General features: G+C 39.7%; 1 protein-coding gene across 3 annotated transcripts in view; it reads right to left on the reverse strand.

Moving 5' to 3' along the window:
* Window positions 1-1637: 1637 nt before the first annotated feature.
* Window positions 1638-21314, reverse strand: part of GABRA2 (gamma-aminobutyric acid type A receptor subunit alpha2) — a 45738-nt gene continuing 26061 nt past the window's right edge. Inside the window, exons 5-8 of one of the 3 annotated variants that reach the window (XM_048509601.1) lie at window positions 16172-16324; window positions 9972-10174; window positions 5710-5757; window positions 1638-4908 (exon numbers count right to left, since the gene is read on the reverse strand). In XM_048509601.1, the coding sequence (XP_048365558.1) occupies window positions 4600-4908; window positions 5710-5757; window positions 9972-10174; window positions 16172-16324 (713 nt within the window). In that variant the 3' untranslated portion in view covers window positions 1638-4599. Of the gene's footprint in view, window positions 4909-5709; window positions 5824-9971; window positions 10175-16171; window positions 16325-21314 lie in introns of those variants that run through there. The other 2 variants (XM_048509602.1, XM_048509603.1) reach the window with 2 other exon arrangements.

The following is a 21314-nucleotide window of genomic DNA, read 5'->3' on the forward strand; positions in this document are numbered from 1 at the left end:
CAAACAACTGTGAGGAGGGAGAAAGGGGTCAAATGGCTCCTTTCCCTCTCTTGACAGGGCCTTCTTCTGCTGGTTGGCTGATCCCAGCCTGACAATGTTAAATACAGCCCACCTCTTTATTTAACATTTTTTAGTGCTGGGAGCTGTCAGCTCCCATGGAACTCAACGAAAATGCACAGCAGTTTGTGCTAAAGAGCCATACACTCCAACCTAGCAGCACACAGCCCACTTCAAGTAACATTTAAGTGTTACGTTCCCAGGAGCTCTCTTAGCCCACTTTTAGTCTCTGACTCTCTGGACTATTAAAAACTAGCCTTTTATCAAATTACTAGCGGGGCCCGGCCACGCGTTGCTGTGGCTTATTATGGTGAAATGGGAAAGGAACAGTAGGAGCAAATCAATTGCAGAGGCCAGTGGTACGTGCTCATGGAAACGCGCAGGCTGATACTGTGCTATGTCATTGAGGTGTGTGACCGCATTCTCCCTCACTTCTGTTCCCTTGCATGGCACCCCTCCCCCTACCTCCCTCCCCTTTCCCTTTGCTAGAGTGGGTGGGTCATATCCAGATGCTGGGCCTCCTCCCTCCCCTCCCTTGCATGCCACCCCTCACTCTCTCCCCTCCCTAACTTCTCTTCAATTGCATGCCTCCCCCTCTGTCCCTTCCCTCTCCCACCCTCTCTTCCCTTGCGTGCCACCCCTCCCCCTCCCTCCCTTCTGTCTCCCTCAGCTAGGGTGGGTTGGTCATATCCAGATGCTGGGCCCGCTCCCTCCCCTCCCTTGCATGCCACCCCTCACTCTCTGTCCCCTCCCTCACTTCTCTTCCCTTGCATGCCTCCCCCTCCATCCCTTCCCTCTCCCTCCGCTGAATGTGTATGAGAGTAGGTGTGTTGTGTGGTAGTAGTGCGTGAGGCACAGAGAATGAAAGGTACCTGCGCATGAGGGAGGGACCCCACCTGACATCTCACAGGGCAACGTGTGTATGTGTTTCACATCCACGAGTTATTGCCTATGTACGGTTTTCACTGCTCATATCGGGACATCTGAGCGAACATTCTAAGGGAACGAACATTCTAAGGGTGACAGTTACACACAGGCAGTTTCATGGCCTGATGCACCAGGAAAAAGATGTTTTACCTGGCTCAGGTGTGTTGTTTGACAGCGGGAGGTATGTAAGAACACAGTCGGGGGAATGAGTAAGTGTCTGTGAAATTTTCAGAGCGTTTGGGCCAGCAGGTGCGGGATTATTCTCGAAGCAACAAACACATGGTTCCATTTTTATATACATAGATTTGCACATATTTCTCTAACCAACTGATAATGTCTTGGGAAAGTGTGAGGGTCTTTAAAGCTAGGGAGAAATGGTGTCACTCCCATAATGTGGTCCATCTCAGTTTTCTTCCCATGAGGAGCAGTTGAGAATGTAACACTTAAAAAGAACAAGACAATGTCAGTGAGATGGGCCCTCTGTAAAAATTACTTTTGGTCAGAGCCCTTTGTCAAAAAGGAAAGATAATATTGAAGAAAACTTTCTACATTATCAGTATTTACAAATGTACATATTTATATATTTATTGTACCTGGACAGTGTAGTATTAAAGGGTAAATTTTTAATTTACAAATAAAACATTTTAGATGTGTTTATCTATATCATGAAGTTCTCTTTTTATTGCTCACCTTCCATCCTTGTACAGATTCATCACACTATTGCACACATTTCTGTATTACACAGATCTACATTTATATATAAATAGGTATGAAAATAAGGATTTTCTATATTTATGTTTCAAATAAAGTGCTCATTTTTCAACTATCCTTGATGACAATGGGTGGAATTTATTTGAGAGGGGTCAAAGGACTATACCAAGGGGAGTGGTAATGGTTCAAATTATTTCAACCTTTTCCCATTGTAGGAAATATCCTATTTGATTTAACCTCAGAAGAGCTGTCTCCTAACCAATAATTTGTGACCTTGCTGTCAATATTTCTCATGCAAAGCAAAAACCAGAACTCACACTGGATAAAACAAATACAGAAAAATTAAAACAGCAAATAAAAAATATTGTTTGGTTGTGCATGGTGTTTTGCTTTCACATCTTAAAGTAATTTTAAAATTTGTTTTAGAAATATTTATACAGTGTTGTTAAACTTCAATATTTAGTTTATGCACTTTACTCAAGTACTGTACAAAACTGCAATAAATGACACTATACGACTACATTGGTTTCTACTATAAAGACACCATTGTAAAGGTGTATCTGTTGTTTTTAAAAAGGTCAACTAATAACTGCTAATATGTATGTGAATCAAAATACTTTTGATTGGCCAAATACATTATTAAAAGCTAAATGTAGTATACAATGTTGGTGATATGATTTAAAGGGCCTTTGAGGGTATAAGGAACATTTGCAAAGGTTCCAGAAGAGACAGTTAATCAATCAGTATTAAATGTCATACAAAAAATTTCAAATAGCAGCTCCATTTTTGTTTCCATTTGTTTTTAAGTACCGGTGACGCACTGAAGTTTAGTTTTTTAAAAATAACCTTCACCTCTTAGCAAAATCATTTCTAATATATAAAGTTGTTGTAAATTTATGCCAGCAAAATGTAAAAGTGCAATTTACAAAAGCAGCAATAATTATTTAATGCGTGAGGATGCCCTCATGAAACTGAAAGTAAAAAACAAACAAACGCTATTTCCAATGGCCTCTATGGACATATAAATAGTGTAGAGGAAGCCTTTTCTTTCAATTTAAGGCAGATTTCTCTGAAACTGTAAATTGGAAACTGTGAATAAGGAATTCTTATATTTCCAATATACTGAGTTCTGAATAATATCTGAATGTTCATACCAACACTTCCTTATTAAAAGGGTTCACAAAATGAGAAATATTGAAAATATTGAAAAGTGCCTTATGAATGCTGTCATTTGTTTTGAGATTAGCCTATTACTATATAATCAAGCATCTCTGTTTAGGATTTTGGGAATCAAATTGCCTAGGCATTACAACCTGGATACATCTGTATCTAGTATTTAATACAAATCACCCCAGATCTGAAAGTGACATTTTCTTAATCTAGTGAACTTGTTCGTCCTTTGAATGATCTGCATGTCTGAATGACTCATCACAGGTATAATAGCACAGAATGAAAGTTCCTCAGATCACTTCAAAAAGCAGTACTTTTCAGTGAATCCATTTATACAGTCTGCTGCAAGTTATCCAATGCACAGTAATCAAGTATAGAGATGTACACGCATGCATAAGCCAATTCTGAGATGGCTCACTTGAGAAATCCAAAATTTATACTACTGGAGGGTATTCTTACTGCACATCAACTAATTGAAGACACTGACTTTGCTCTTACTATTTACACCCCTGATCCTGAGTGGTAATTGGAAATAAATTCTGATTTTATGCCATTGCCATGAAAATGAGACCTCCCACTTAGAGGGCTCCATCCTACTTCTCAGACAAACACCACTGTCTGCTTCCACCTGTCTGAACAAACAGCCCTTAGGATGTCACACAGGACATTTTGCACTCGGCTGTCAATGGAAAACACCAAGTAAATGAGACATGGTGACACTATTATCAATCAACACAGCTTCACTTTGAATAATTTGTACTTATTACCCTTGGCGAAGGGTTGCCGAATCTAAAACATATCAGGCAATTTATATAGGTAGAAGAATATTGGGGGGAGTTGGAATTTGGGGGGGGGATCAAGATCAGTAATCAAGGGTGGTGCTATTGTATGCTGTTTGCTTTGGTACAGCGCAACTATTTTGAACAGACAGTGTTGATTGTCACTGCAGTATAGAAGCCTTGGTTCAGATGGTGCCCGATTGCCTCCATTTCCCACACCCACCAGTTTTGGGCAAGCACTTTGGTATGACACTTGCACAATGGACCAAAGGAGAAGGCTCTTGGTAGAGCAACAGTTGTTGGCTCTGCTGCACTGGACTAAAGCTGACATCTGTTTTCTTGTTGTGGCAGAAGGACCCACAAGCACCAGCCACACTACCGATCAGCAAAACTCAACTCAAAAGTAAGGAAAAAGCTAACCTTGACATTCCAAAAGCTTTTAAATGCAACTAGCAATCGTAATGATTGAGAATAAGAGAATACTTGATTTTACCACGCATCTATAATATTTACATGGGCTCTGCTACCATAAGAAATTATTAAGATTATTTTGTTAAAAAAATCCCTCTCTTTTAAATGATAGCTTCTTTGCATTAAAGTAGAATCAGTCATTTTATAGAAAAATATCTTAAACTTTAAATTAAAAAAATAGTGTTATTAAATAGTCATGTAGGACCATATATGGTTGTATGGATATAATTCAGCATACCCTAATCCCACTTTAGGAGGAGAACTCACATGGACAGGAGAGCAGACTATATTTGCCATGGGTACTATCTGTTTACAGATCCCAGGAATAAACTCTGCGTACCTCGTTTGGGAGATACATGGACAAAGTACCTATATACATTCTGTACATATTGGTTCACTGATTAGCAGTTATTAGTCGTGCTATACAAAGGAAAACAAATCTGATTATAATGATGCTATACACCCCCGGCAGAAAATTAAGGTCTTATTGCGCTGGTTCAAATCCATGTAAGACAGGTTCCCTGTTGAGATATGTAGCCCAGTACACTAAGTTGAAACTACCGAATAAAACTGGAAAGACTATTCTTGACATCCTGTCGATTTTACTAACGCTGTTGAAGGTTTTCTTTGCTTCCTGTGGCTTGGCTTCTGGCTTTGCCTTGTTTGGCTCCGAAGTGGTAGCGCTTTTGGAGATTGTCGGGAGAACCGAGTCCTTGGTAATATTTGGTGCGTAATTGGCCACTGCCACTGCATAGGCATTGTTTTTCTTAATGACAGATGCTTTCTCTTTTTTCTGTTAAAAGATGGAAAGTGGTTAAAAGAAATTGGCTTCATGCATATATCAGCATATCTTTGACAAATAAGACATGCGTAATGAGTTAAGATTATTACAGGAATAGTACAATCGTATCAATGAGTTGCATGTTTAAAAGCCCAAAAGGTGCCACTGAGTGAATCTGTCAAAGACAGAAAATAACTTTCAAGATAATCGAAAGAGGTGTGGCAGAAACATTGGGCTGGATTCTACAGCTGTGTTCCCCTATGGTGGCATCTACCTTTCTCCGCTGCAAAGCACTTTCTCCTGATGTAAAAGGCTAACAGAAGAGCTTCTTGCATCAGGGGAAGGCATCATTTTCTGGAGTGAAGGAAAGCCACAACCATCCACAGAATGGATCCAAAGGATCCAACCCATTATTTGCCCATGGTCTATGTTCATCTCTACAATCATCTCAACTTGCAAGGTTTTGTAGCTGCATCAAGCTATAAAACCTGTTTGATCACAATAGGAACAACAGAAGTGTATGTATACCATTGAACTAATGTGTTTATCATACAACCTCCAATTTCATCATTTAAAATAATGGCCTAGACCCAGCCAGCATTTTCACCCAGCGTTGCCTAATTCCCCTTTTTAATACAGCGTCCGTCCTACATGACAGTTGCTGATTTCCACTTGAACACTAGTCATCTAGTCACATTTGAAACAGCCCTTATTGCAAGTATACTTTCATTTATGATCCAATGAAAAGTGCAAGCAAATGTTGCAACTGGGTTGCTTATAAGAAAATACCAAGCTAGACAGAATACATCTTACATTTTTGTCTTTGCAACAGCTTTGCAACATTTTAGAATTCAGTAGTGCCTAGAAATGGGAAAAACAGCATGCCTGAGTGATCTTGTTAATAGATTCCGCAGATACATATTATTTCTGTTCCATGGGATAGTGAAGAGACAGAGAGGGAGAGAAAATCCGGAAGGTTAGCAATAGCCATGTGGACTGCAAGAATGAATGGCACAGCAATCAAGAGCCTTACAGCCTATAAATTCAGTGAAATGAGAATAATACATGTTTCATACACTAGTGAAAAACTTGATACCAGGAGTACACAAACTTTAATACATGTACCCATATAACTTGAAGGTGAATTCTGATGACAGTATGTTGCATGGCCATCTGTATGGCAGGTCTGGTATGAATATATGCAAACCTAGATAAAACACATTCCTACAAATAGCCTTTCTCCCTACATACAATGTAATACCCCAGGCTTCAGTATAACTGGCATATATCATACTTTTTGTTTCATTTTTGGATCCTTCCAGGGGAATTTTAGATTTTCAATTTTGCCCTATATTGACTGACTGAGCGGTATATGCATGCTGTCCAAAGATAGTGCCAATATTTGCTGCTTTGGTGACTCTGGTTAGATTGAAAGTTGGGCAAAAAATCTTTTAAATGAAATAAATAAACATATAAAATAAATCTAAACAAACGTGAGTACAATAAGACCAAACTGAAACAACTTGCTGGTATCCGGGATCACTGGTGGCAACACCGAAAAATGCACCCCTGCTTCTAGGACTCCTTGCAAAAATGTTTTCATATTTGTTGATCTTCTCTTCATTTGTTCTCAGTCTCTTTTGCCCTACAGTGGCATAGGCAAATATGATTGGTAGTAAATTTATAACTGAAGTCTGCTGATGTCATAACTTCATAATGGGCATGACATCATCACACTGCTTACAAGGTGACTGGGTTCGGCTTCTCATGTGAAAATTTCAGAAAGAAGAAATGGAGGCACAGCTATGGAGGACGTGTCATTAGCACAGCAACTGAAACTGAAATTTGCAGATTTTTACTGCAGCCCTAAAGTAATATGAATCTTTGTCAAATGTATTTAATAGTTTCGTCCTCATGAAGCACTAACTAGCCATGAGGAGGAACAGTTGTGACAAAACTATCATAAATGGGTGACGCTGCACCTCCACCACCACCACATAAGAAAGTCTACTGAGGCTGTGCAAAGCCTTCATCTAGCTAAGACATTGATTTAAATGTAGCCTGGAAAAACTGGGATATGGAGGCAGCTGGGGATGCTTATTTAACAAGTATATTAACAGTCTGGTCATTGCTTGAGCCCAAGTACAAACTCATGATCCTGAACATTTGTAGGAGTCTTCTATAGGCATTAGCAACTGGTGTGCAGTCTACAGAGACCAGTTTGCCTCCACAGCACTTATTGTATAGGATTGCATTACGCAGTAAAGTTAGCACAAACTAACTTATTCATTATTATTATTATTATTATTATTATTATTATTATTATTATTATTATTATTATTATTATTATTATTATTATTATTATTATTATTATTATTATTAATAATAATATTAATATTAATATTAATAATAATTCGATTTTTGTCTTGCCCTTTCCCAATCAAGGAGGCTAACAACTTAAAAATTTAGGCTATCAAAGTATTTAATATTCAGTTTTAAATTACAACAGTAAATTCCCAATTGGTTTCACTATCTAGGTGACGATCCAAAGAAGAGGAACAAAAGGAAAGAACCAACCAAAACTGAATCAATTTACAAAAAAAATAAGATGGTAAATAAAAAGAATCAAGGGAAACAGAATATAAAGATAAAATAAGGAATAGGGAGGCCAGCAATGATGTAACCATCACTACTTCAATCACAGGGCCTGGTAGAACATCTCTATCTTGCAGGCCCTCTACAACTGAGCCAGGGCCCGAGTCTCAGCTGACAGAGTATACCCCAGGCTCTGGCTATGATTCAAGACAGCCGGATACTTCTAGGGCCAGGGTCTACCAGCAGGTTATTTCTTATGGTGTGTCATCAAGCATTCTGAAAACTAATTGATCCATAAGTCTCCATGAGTGAGCATAAATCCACTCACCACCTACACAGGGAGGGGCAGGGAAATCCAGATAGGCCTTCAAGGGAAAGTGATCTAACTGGGGCATTTTGTCAACAGAGATCAGATCTATATCCACTCCTCATGGATTTTGACCCCCTTCCTCATTGGGATTCAATTACAACAATACACTCAGTTGATTTACTCCTTAACCTTCAATAAAGCCCCAGGGGAAGATATGATCCCCCCAAAAGGTATATAAAGTTCACAAGTGGTCCACCATTTTCACCTCATTGTTTACTGAGCTTAACATGTGTAAAAACTCCAAATTTGAAGCAGAGCTTAATTGTCCCTATTACAAAAAGGCAATTGTGAGGATTCTGCAAATTATTGTCCAATCAGTCTTCTTGATATCTCCTCCAAAACGTGTGCATGCTATCCACTGAATAATCTTAGTAAAGTGAGCAGATTCCTCAAATTCCTAAATTCTGAACAAGTCGAAGTCAGAAAGGGACACAGTACAGTCAATTATTGCCTGACCCTGACCCAAAATTACCCCAAAACTTGAGATGCTGGTTATTTGCCACGTTTGTTGATCTATCTTCAACCTTTGAGTCTACACACCATTCTAGGCTGTGGCAAAAGTTAAATACTAATATTGATAGAAGGTTACTTAAACTTTTCAGGGAATTACATTCAAATCTCAAAGTTAGGATTAAACCAGGAACTCTGAACCAGTTCACAAATCCAATCCCATTAAGTAATGGGGTCAAACAGAACTGGGTTTTTTAGCTTCTTTGTGATTAAACTTTTATGTTAATTATATAGTACAGGCTTTGGATTTTCAGGAGTCTGATTCACCCTCCCCTCTCCCCGACCCTTAATTCATGACTGGTGAAGGATCAAAAAACATTGGAAGTCCAGTTCTTTCAGGGAGGCTGTCTCGCCTTCTCTCATCCAGGCCTCAGTCACACATGCTAGCTCTACTTCATGCTGCGCAAAATGGCTCCACAGAGTATCACAGCTTTGCACATCTTAAGGATTAATGTATAAGAAATACAAGCTTTGGTGTTTTCCCTCTTCTTCTGTTTTTGATAGCCCTATCCATTAACCACTTGTGTGTGTGTTCGCCAACTAGTCACAACTGCCTTATGGTGACTCTGTAGAGTTTTCAAGGCAAGAGACATTCAGAGGTAGTTTGCCATTGCCTGCTTCCCCATGGGCTGAGAGGGTTCTGAGAGAACTGTGACTTAACATTAAATATAGCAAACAGATGCATTTCTTAGCAAAGACATTCTTCCTTCTCCCCTTTCATGCAGGGGTGAATGCCTCTTCTGAGATGATATCTGTATAGATACATGCATCATATAAAATGAAAGAAATAATGTTTTTTTTCAGAACCACAAAGTTTTTTTCTAGGGCCAGCTGTTAACCACTGGCTTGTTGTGAGGAAAACTGGATCATTCCACAGGCACTGCCCTAATTCCTTGGAGGAAGGGAAGGATAATTTTTTACAATAACCGTATAATTGTTCATGCACCCAAAAAGAACCAGTTTATAATCTGATGAACAAATTTGTTTCAGGTGGGAAAGTCCGGAAGGAAACCTGGAACTAGGCTCTGAAATGAGATTGAGAACGGCTTTTCAGGTGCTTCATAAGGAAAGAATAAGGTGACTTTCTTCTTCCTACACACCTAGCTGCCTGACATTTGTCCTGGTTACCAAAATCAGATATTGCATTTTATATGTTAAGCTATTAGTACCAGTGGTTTAATGCAAGATGCTTTGTTTAATTAAGCCTGATTAAAGATTTTTCAATGGGAAATGGCTTCAGCTTCATTCATTTTCACACAAAGAACCCCTGAGGATAATAGAGTGCTGCCTAAGATTATTTTGGATATTTATCAGGTAAAAATGGACCACTGTTTAATTCGTTGAAAGCCCTGGAACAATATTTGTTTCCTCAGAGTGACAGATGGAGAAAGACTCCATATGTACAATTTAATTTCTGCAGAAATGTGTGCCCAAACTGTCAACTTCTCGTCCTATCTATTCTGGCTTTAATCGACTCTGTCTTTTTATTGGCTTAAGACTTCAATTATTTTTCAGTAATAGAAAGCTATCAAAAGTAGATGCTGCTAAATTGATTTCTTGGAATCAGAAGGAACTTTAAACACATTTTATTATCACTCACCTTATCGTTGATTACACTTTTCCCATCCCAAGCCCATCCTCTTTTTGTGAAGTAATTTACAGTGGCAAACTCTATCAAGGCAGAGAATACAAAAGCATAACAAACAGCGATGAACCAGTCCATGGCTGTTGCATAGGCAACTTTGGGCAGGGAATTTCGAGCACTGATGCTTAAAGTTGTCATAGTCAGTACAGTTGTTACTCCTACAGGAAAAAAAATAAGGGGGGGGGGCATCAGCCAGGGTTAATTCAAAAAGGGATGCTTATCACAGGGAGTTCAAAACATGATTACAAATTACTTAATTAGTATAATTAGTATAAGAGCCAATGTGGCGTCGTGGTTAAGAGTAGGTGCACTCTAATCTGGATAACCAGGTTTGATTCTCTGCTCTGCCACTTGAGCTGTGGAGGCTTATCTGGTGAACTAGATTAGCTTATGTACTCCAACACATGCCACCTGGGTGACCTTGGGCTAGTCACAGTTCTTTGGAGCTCAGCCCCACCTACCTCACAGTGTGTTTATTGTGAGGGTGGAAGGGAAAGGAGTTTGTAAGCCCCTTTGAGTCTCCTTACAGGAGAGAAAGGGGGGATATAAATCCAACTCTTCTTCTTCATATAATGATGCTGGAAGAGCTTGATTTGGCCTCCAATGAAAAGAACCAAGGGAAACCAAAATTCCAAATGATAGATGTATTATATGATACTACCCTAGGAATATTGTATGAGTACCACCCAAACACATCCAAAAATACATGACACTTGGCTCAAAATTATAATCAAGACTCATTGACCATGTAGGCTAGTACAGCAAAAGCTTTGGTATTGACAATTCACTCAGAATGGGATCCCTGGTTAATCAAATGTGCTGGATACTCAAGCTTATTGCTGTGCCCCACACCCTACTTAGAAGAATCCACAGCTGCAGAACCCCACCCTATTGAGAGCACCATAGCAACAGCCCCCATGCCTGGCAGTTTGCTTCCCCTTCCACCTGCACCATGTAGCCTTCCTACATGGCGGGAAGGAAAGCAGGCCAGCTGCCACCGAGCTTTCCAGCAGAACTGATTCCTGATAGCCCAAGGGAGGAGGAGGAACTCAACAAGGCCATCAGTTGGCAGAAATGGCTTTCAGAATAACAGCAACAGCTGGAAGAAGGAATGAGGCACATATGCACCTAAAAATGCAAGGCTAATTTGGCTAAAGGGGAGGAGCAGGTGAACTGAGCCTTATGGATAATCAAATGCTGGATAACAAAGCTTTTACTGTACTAATATAATTTTCTTATAACTGCCAAAGTTCCCCCACTCCAATCCCTACAAAAATCAAACTATCAAAAAGCATATGACTGGAGGTATTGGAGGGCTTACCAATGGTGTGATCCTGTTTGGCTGTAGACTGCACATGACTGACACAATTCATCATCTTGAAATCCAGTGTAATCAGATTTTGTCATCAAATCACGTTTTCCTCCTTTTTGGATTTCTCAACAGATCAGATCCATATCTATGAGACTTCTAGTCAGCAGTCTATTAAATGTTGTGTTATTTATTTTTTTTCAAGCTAATAGGTGGTGTGCTCTCTCAGAATGTTAAAAATGAAGCTGACCGAACCTTTTTTTAGCTGTTGACAGCCCTGGTCAATTTCATTTTTTTATTTACTTGGCAGCACACTCAGTGCATTAGTTTGCATGGGAGTATTTCAGACCCGAAAAAAATTTCCAAAAGCAGTTTGTGATTTGATAGATGAGAAACCTGCTTTTTATAGAAGTTTTTCCCCCTCAAACATATGCCCAACATACCCACACTATAAGACTGTAAAAAAAAAAAGCTGAAACACTGTTAGGCATCCAGTTCTATCTTCATGTCGTTGCAGGTAAGAACAGGGAATTATTTGTGGAGGAGTACAGTAGATCCAGAGATCAAATCAGATTATGCATTTGCCAGAGGATGCTACCACAGTGTCAATATCTGCTTCTCAGGGACTGGAGTGAGTTTTTGCTGAACAAGTGCCGTCTGATCTCTGGGCAGTTCAGTGGGAGGCAGTCAGCTGAGCTAGTTTGGCAGAGCCCGGAACAGAAACTGTTGGACCTTACACCAACAAGGACTATCAAGAGATGAAGCTTCTTAGATCAAAGTTACAATTTGATAAAATCCCAAGTAAGTTGGCCATAGCTGTCTATAGGCATCAACTGACTCGGATGAAAGGAGAAATAGATTGGAGTGTCATCAGTACACTGATATAAAATCTAACTACAGATCCTTAGACAACCTCTCCCTACACTTTCTCATAAAGGTGGATGAATATAGAGAACAAGATGGAACTCACAATTCACAAGACAAATTCTAGAAGTCCAAGCTGTTATGTGTCATTCTCAGACACACACACACAGACACACACAGACACACACACACACACACACACACCTTTTGATGCTGGACAGCTCAACAAGGAACAAATCAGCAGACTGCAGTGGCCCCAACTGATGTCTCAGTCATCCTGATCAGAAAGACTCCATGGTTGATGGCACTGAAGGCCACTAAAATGCCCATGAAGTCTCAACAGGGTCAAATTCTTTTGGCCATTCTCCCAGAAGAAAACCTTCCAAAAACCAGCCACAGATGCAGGCGAAACATTAGGAACAAGATCCACCAGACCATGGCCACATAGCCGGGAAAAGCCACCAGAACCACTTCTGAAAACCTTTTAAAAATGAAATTCTGAATCAAACAAACTTTGTGTCGGCTCCATGTCTAGTTCTTAGAGCTTCAAACACTTTTCAAAGGCAGCTTCTAGAAAGACTACATTTAAGATTAATTCAACTAACACTGCAACTTGGTCCATGGGATAATTTGAAGCATGGTAGAGACAAACAAATCGTTCAGTTATGATTCACCATGGACAGTTGAGGTCAGGCACATTAAAGAGATACCATAAATGAAAGGAACTGAAGAGCTTGAATATTAAAACTGTCTCATTGCTGCAAGTTCTTAAAAGTTTTCTGCTTTTTTTCCTAGAGCAGATAATTAAACAGACAGCCTGCAAGAACTTAAAAGGGAATACTGTGATCACTAAAAGTCAACATGGGTTTCTCAAAAACAAGTCATGTCAGACTAATATTATCTCTTTTTTGATATAATGACAAGCTCGGTAGACAAAGGGAATGTTGTGGATGTAGCATACCTTGATTTTAGTAAGGCCTTTGACAAGGTGCTACATGATATTCTTGCAAGGAAGCTAGTAAAATGTGGGCTAGCCCAGGGGTAGGGAACCTTTAGCACACAAAGAGCCATTTGGACCTGTTTTCCACGGGAAAAGAAAACACTTGGAGCCGCAAATAATTTTTGACATTTAAAATAAAGATAACACTGTATATATTGGGTTTTTTACCTTTTACTCCGCTCATTCTAAGAAGTGCATGGATGTGTCCGCCCTGCTGCCTGCAGGGCGGGCAAGGATGCAGCCAGCGGCTCGGCCTCACCTCTCCAACGGGGCGGGCGAGAGGGGAAGCTGGGCAATTGGTGCGCCCACCCTGCTGCCTGCAGGGCAGGCAAGGATGAAGCCAGCGGCTTGGCCTTGCCAGCCGGCAGGAAAGCACCCGCCCCGCTTGAACAGGCGAGAGGGGAAGCCTGTGGTGTGGCCCAGCCGGCTGCGGGCAATTGGTGCACTTGCCCTGCTGCCTGCAGGGCAGGCAAGGATGGGGCTGGCGGCTCGGCTCGTGGAGCCGCAGTGCAAGGGCAGAAGAGCCGCATGCGGCTCTTGAGCCGCAGGTTCCCTACCCCTGGGCTAGCCAATGCTTCTGTTAGATGGAATTGAAGTTGGTTGACTGACTGAACCCAAAGGGCATTCACCAATGGCTAATCTTCATATTGGAGAGAAGTGACTTGTGGCGTGCAACAGGGTTCTGTCCTGGGCCCAATGCTATTCAACATTTTAATCAATGACTTGGATGATGGAATAGAGAGCATGCAAATCAAATTTGCAGATGACACCAAATTAGGAGAGGTAGCTAATACCCCTTAGGACAGGGTCAGAATTCACAATGACCTAGACGGATAGAGAGTTGGACTAAAACTAACAACATGAATTTCAGCGGAGATAAATGTAAGATACTACACTTAGGCAGAAAAAATGAAATACACAAATACAGGATGGGAGACACTTAGCTTGACAACCGTGCATGTGAAAAAGATCTGGGAGTCTTAGACCACAAACTGAACATGAGTCAGTAGTGTGATGCAGCAGCCAAGATAGCCAATGCAACTCTGGGCTGCATCAATAGGAATATAGTGTCTAGATCAAGGGATGTAATAATAGTACTCTATTCTGCATTGGTCAGACCTCACCAGTGGTGGTATTAAAATAATTTATCAACCGGTTCCAGTGGTGGGAATCAAGTAATTTAACAACTGGTTGTTTACAAGCACCATTTTAACAACCGGTTCTGCCGAAGTGGTGTGAACCTGCTGAATCCCACCACTGGACCTCACCTGGAATACTGTGTCCAGTTCTGGGCACTGCAATTCAAGAAGGATATTGACAAGCTGGAACGGGTCTAGAGGAGAGTGACCAAAATGGCAAAAAGTCTGTAATCCATGCCTTACAACGAGAAACTTTAGGGAGCTGGGTATGTTTAGTCTGGAGAAGAGAAGGTTAAGGGGTGACATGATAGTCATGTTTAAATATTTGAAGGGATGCCATGTTGATGAGGGAGCAAGCATATTTTGTGCTGCTCCAGTGACTAGGACAAGGAGTAATGGATTCAAAGCACAGAGAAAGAGATTCCACCTAAACATTAAGAAGAACTTCCTGACAGTAAAGGCTGTTCGACTGTGGAATACACTGCCTTGGAGTGTGGTGTAGTCTCCTTCTTTGGAGGTTTTTGAGTAAAGGCTGAATGGCCACCTGTCAAGGGTGCTTTGACTGTATATTCCTGCATGGCAGGGGGTTGGACATCTGTGACTGGATCCGTCTGAGAGGGGCTTTTTAAAAATCAAAAGTAGCCACAGATTGTGTGTGCTTAGTAACATACATGACAGGGCTGCTATTTGCTCCATGGATAAAAACATACAGCTACTAAAAATTAGCCCACTAGGAGATTTGATAATGGATCTCACTACATCTTATCAAGTTTGTCCTTCAGGAACACAGAAAATGAGAGAATGAGAGAAGGAAACACCACTGAGCAACCAATGAGGTATAAATGAGAGTAGGGCTCCACAAGCCAACAGGAACTGTCATCTGGGAAGCAGGAGTTTTGACACTTAAGTTTTGACATTGAATCTTGGACTGGAAGTGAGGCAACTGTGTTTGGTGGAAGGATTAGTACAAAGGAGTGTGGGCTAAGAACAAATCTTGGAACTGGAAGAATGCCAGAATTACAGCTGAGTACTGTGTAACATTAACATTTAACGAGTATAATGTAATAAAGAGTCTCCCGAGACCTATCCCTCCACACACACGTACTGTTTAAAAGCTACTCCTCCATATCTCTGTGTCCACTGTTTACACTTATCTCAGTCTGTATCACCCTTATACTTGTACAGTTTTATTTTAAAAAATCATCTTGTCTCTGTTGGTTTACTTCAGACCTCAGTTTGTGTTTTGTGTAGGGATTTTTTACAACCGAGCCAAATTTTCTCTCTCCTTGACCCTTTATTCTCACTGGGATTTTCCAGTCCATTTGGGAAGGTGGAAAAGTGATGGAAAATCCTTGGGGTGGTATTTTAACACTAAGAAATTGTCACAGTTGTGTACAGGATTTTGAGGTGTTGCTCTATAGAGGATTTCAGTCCAGAGACAGTCGTAACACAGGAACACCTGAAGGTTATGTTTATGAAAGAATGTGCAAGTGTACACCCCAGAAGATTATCTATGTTGGACAGCTGAACTCAAAACTCTTCACAATTATAACTTCCTTAAGAATTTAAGTCACATTTTTCTCCTCCAAATTTCAACTGAATCTGCAGGCTTGTCTTTCATACATTAAAGCCTCTGTTCAACCCTTTGGAATGCTATAGCCTATACTTGAAGCATTATTAGAGAGAAATAACAGCATTTCGGCACACTGAACTTTCATCCCACACACACAGATTGTTGACAGAAAACTGATTTAGACAAACTAAATGTGCTGCTGCTGACACCTGGAAAAACAGAGCTGTATTTGTGCTAACACAAAATTCAAGTGCCCATCATAATACACACCAAAAACTGTTCTTGCGGGGACAGATTCTCTGTTCAGCCAAAATGACACCTGGGATAGGATGACAGTCATGATGCAGGGGAGATAGGTCTGAATCACAAAATAGCCAATCTTCCTCTTCAAATGAAAATGTGCTGTCATTACTTTGTATTCACCTGGAGAAATAAAATATAACAAATAATGAATAATACTATAAATCTTTATGAACACCTCTACAACTATTTTTTTTTAAAAAGGAGGACTACAATTTACTGTGAAATCCAAAGGGGAGTGACTGAAGTCACATTGGAAGTAGAGGAAGGGTTGCGCTAGCGCCACTGCCTCCAACACTGCACACATGGATGCTGGCACGGAGAGACTTACCTTGGCAGTAGGGCACCACAGCGCTGGAACCCAAAAGTTTCCTCCCATGCCATTGCTTCTGCACTAAAGGAGGCTGCACTGGAATAAAGGGGCAGACCTGACTAGTTGGCTCCCAAAGGAGTTTCAGACTGGAAATGTTCCCCCTTCAGCAATGTAGACTTAAGCCATCAAAAAGGGTGGTGTGAGTCATATCTTTCTATGGGCTTTCCAGGGAAAGAAAGCAATTTCTCCTTCTCCACTTGTACATGTGCTGCCAATTGCCTCTTTGGAAACAGCGATGTGACAATGTCCCCAGCCACCTCTCTACCACTGCCCCCCTTTGGATTGGGCTGTTAGAGATACATTGTTTGACTTAGCAAAACAAAATCCCTGTAAAATTATTTAAAAACCCAACAATTCTGTAAATTGGAATATCCAAATGAAGTTCAAAATCCAAAAATGCTTCTTAATTCATACTCAAAGATTTATGTGACCACCAGCTGGATTCATTTTTACTTTGTAAACCTTTGAATAGCAGACCCAATGTGTCATCTGAGTACCATACTTCTGATACCTCAATCAGTTACAAAACCATTTGCTTCTCAGAAAGGTGTAGCTGAACAGCTGGGGTTGAGAAATACTACCTGAATCAGCAAGCAAGTCTTTATTGGCAAAGACAACAGTACAACAATAGTAAAAAAACTGATTAAAAACATATATAGTACAGGAAATAAATGTTAAGTGGAGGGAAATCTACTGGCATTTAGTAATTTCCAGGAGAAAGTCTGCCACTATCATACAGAGAGAAGGATCAGGATTGTCCAGCAAGTAGTGTAATCTAAATAAATCAGGGAAATTGGGTAAATGTAAAGGAGTAAGATTCACATAGTTGGATCTGATTTCCTTGAATCTGAAACAGTGTAATAATTGGTGGGCCAGAGATTCAACTGAGCCATCATTACACGGGCACAATCTTTTAGCCTTTTCTTGCTTGTTAAATCTGCCATGTAACAAGGCAGAAGGCATAACATTAAACCTGGCGAGCATTATGGCTCTCCTTTGAGCAGGGTTTATTAAACAATACAGGTAGTGTGTCAAGTGGCCCTGTTCAAATGGGAGAGAAAAATACAGGGGGAGCATGTTTTCTTGGCTGCGGTGATTAGGGTAGAGAACACTCTATCCAATAGTTGACCTTTTAATTTTCTATAGGCTTCTGAATAGGACAAAGGGCAAAGTGAATCCACTGACAGTCCAATAGAAGCCATATTTTCTTTGATTATGGAAAACCAGGGGTTGGAATGGATGTCAGAGAGCAGACGGTGGAACAGGGAATACAGTCCGAGAGAAAATGGATTTGCAGCCAGAATCTAAAAGCCCTCAGCCAAGCAGCTGATTCCAAGGAGTTTTGACCTAACTCCAGACAAAGGGCTGCACAGGGCACACAATTTGGGAGTCCAGTTATCTTATGAAAAAATTGGATTGAAGGGAATTCAAGGAGTGGTTAATAGCTTGAATCCAAATTGGGACTCCGTAAAGCAATCTCAAGGCGACTTTGGCATTGAAAAATTTGAGGGCAGGAGGGATAAAGGAATGGCCACAGCTGTAGAAGAAACGTAGTAATGCTGACATACTGTTAGATGTAGCAAGGAGAGCTTGAGAAATACTAGCAGAAACTCTCATTGGGAGCCCAAAGTCAACTAAATCGGGCCTCAACTTTACCTTGATTCTGAACATTAGTTGGTTGCAGATTATAGCATGATGAAACAGACTATGATCTGCCACGTTGAAATTTGAAGCACTTTAAGTTTCTTCTTACATTACACAAATTGTGGATGTTAAGTGATGTCAAGTTGATTCTGATGAATCCTCCTATTGTTAATAGCCTTGCTCAGGTCTTGCAGGCTGAGAGCTGTGGCTTCCTTTATAGAGTGAATCCATCTCATGATGGGTCTTTCACTTCTCCTGCTGCCTTCAACTTTTCCTAGCATATTGGTCTTTTCCAGTGGCTCTGGTATTTTCGTAATGTGACCAATGTATGCCAGCTTCAGTTTTAGTCATTAGGGCTTCTTGGGAGAATTCAGGCTTGATTTGATCTAGAACCTTTTTATTTGTCTCTTTGGCTATTCACATAACACTCTCTTTCAACGCAACAGTGCAAATGAATGAACCTTCTTCCTGTCAGCTTTCTTCATTGTCCAATTTTCACATCTATACTTAGTAACAAGGAATGCTATAGTGTACACACACACACACACACACTTATTTGCAGTCCAGAGATCCAACAGTCACAAAATAACCAAACAGTAAAATGCTGAAAATGACATAAAAACATCCATATTTCACGGATAACAATGTAACTACAAATTAGGACACATTTTTCAATGTTCCAGATAATCATTTTGTAAGCAACAGGGTTATCTTAGGATTTTTATCCTCTAGTAAAAATCTAACATAAAAATAAGATGTCTGTTTTGGAATTGGCTTCAACAGGGGAAAAATAAATTGTCTATATAGCGATCTGCAGGCATCAAAATTTAAAAGAATATGTTCCACCGAATTTATGTCCTTTTTGCACAATATATAAAATTCTAAGTGCATGCGGAGTACTGGTAAATCAGCCACAGAGCAGTTCCAAAGGTAATACATTTGATTTGGCTTTTGCAAAAAGTAAATGATATCTAGAAACTGTCAGATTTGCAAGCTGAATTGCTATTCAAAAAGAGCTTGAAATTTTGCTAACTACGGTATGAGTTATCCTTACACTCAGTAATGTTTTTTAGCTTCTTCATGGCTGCCCTTGTCAGCCTTGGCCCATTTACACATGTGTGGTCTCCTTCACATGGAGTGTACATTCCCTTTGAGTTTGATTCTTGCTCATGCTCAAGTTTTCCCCTCCTCAGCACTCACCCTGATGTCAGATCAGAGAATCCCCATGGTTTCAAAAGCTCTGAAAGGGAAACTTTTCATCTCCCTTCACAGGGAAAGCAAAAGAGATCAACATGCATTTAACTTTCTTTGGGTTTTCTACCTTTCTTCCCTTGCCCACACCACTGCAGTCTCTTGCACTTTTGGGGTCACCATTTCAAAAGGATCAAAAAGGCTTTCTTTTTTATTATTTCTACCCAGTAAAATTGACAAGAAATTGACACAGTCTAACAAACTAACACTAGACCAGTGATGGCAGGGGGAAAAGACAGCAGGCAACCTCCCCAAATGGATCTTGCATGGAAACAATGAGGAAGGGGGGTTAGGCAAATGATTGATTGGCCTGGCTAGGAACATTTCACAAGAGGAGAATCCCTGTGCAAACAAAAAAAATGGGAAAACCCCATTGCAAAGCAAACATCCATGGGGTAAGTAGTTTACATATAAATGGTCTCTGTCTCCTTCTGACTTCTTGATTGCAGTCTCCCTTCTGGTTGAAAATGGAGTCAAATAATTCTTTAACAATTTCAATTTCTTCACTGTCAACCCTAAAGTTGTGTAACTCTCAGTAGTCATTACTTTTATCTTCTTTTTTTAAAAAAAATGCTTTATTATAGAAAGAGAAATGAAAAATAATACAAACAAACCAATAACACAGAATTGTAATTAATTATACATAGCTAGTACATCTTCATATCATACAAATTAGTAATTAATGAAGATTAATCAAACATCCAAGAAAGGAAAAAGAAATAGTAGAAGAAAGAAAGAAAAAAAAACCATTCTAACAATACTTGAACAATTCTATTCATTATTCTTTAATTGTACTTCCTTCTGTGCGTACTCTATTTTTAATTTAATAACTTTAACAAAATACCATGCTTTGGATATGGTATTTCTTATTTAAATACATTTTCCATTGTTCCCATTGACTTTTGGTGTTATAATTTTCTTCTAACACCTCCTGTCCTGGCAAATGCGCTATCTTAATCAATTCTAACATCTTCATGTTCCAATCAAACATTGATGGAATAGTTGGACTTTTCCAATTTTTTGCCAGAACTATTCTAGCTGCTGTTGCTAAATATTGAAATGTTTTCCTTTTACCCATATCCGTAATGCTATTACACATCCCCAGCAGATATAGTTCTGGGGAACACTTTATTTTTATTTTAAGCATATTCTGTACCTCAATATGAATTTGTGTCCAAAACCTCTTAATTTTTTTGCAGGCCCACCATTGATGAAAAAAAGAGCCATTTTCAAAGTCACATTTCCAACAAAGCGCAGGTTTCTTCGTAATTTTAGCTATTTGGGTCGGCGTAATATACCACCTATATCTAATTTTATAAAAATTCTCTTTTATATAATTACTATGCGTAAATTTTAAACCTGTGCTCCAAGTTCTCTCCCAATCTTCTAATAATATTGGGTGGCCCAAATCCTGAGCCCATTTAACCATGTAATCTTTTACAACCTCCTCTTCCAGCTCTAATTCTAAGCACATACTATACATCCTTTTAATTAACTGCTCATCTTTTTTAATTAAATTCATTTCTAATTTATCTACTTCTCCATGTGTCCAGAACGGCTTAGGTTCTTTTGAGAAGATATCGTATAGTTGATGGTATACCCACCAACCTAAATTCCAACCCTCCTCTTTCAGTTCTTCAATAGTTTTAAATTTGTACATAATTTCATTATTCCTCTGATCTTTTTTCAATAAATCAGAATATTTAATCCATCCTTTATCTAATATATTTTTATTCAATAAGGCTATTACTTTTATCTTCTTGATGTTCAGCTGTAAACCTGCTTTGGTACTTTCTGTTATAACCTTCATTAGGAGTCGTTTCAGGTTTTCGCTATTTTCTGCCA

The sequence above is a fragment of the Sphaerodactylus townsendi genome, linkage group LG10 (genome assembly GCF_021028975.2).
Source record: "Sphaerodactylus townsendi isolate TG3544 linkage group LG10, MPM_Stown_v2.3, whole genome shotgun sequence".
Taxonomy (NCBI): Eukaryota; Metazoa; Chordata; class Lepidosauria; order Squamata; family Sphaerodactylidae; genus Sphaerodactylus; species Sphaerodactylus townsendi.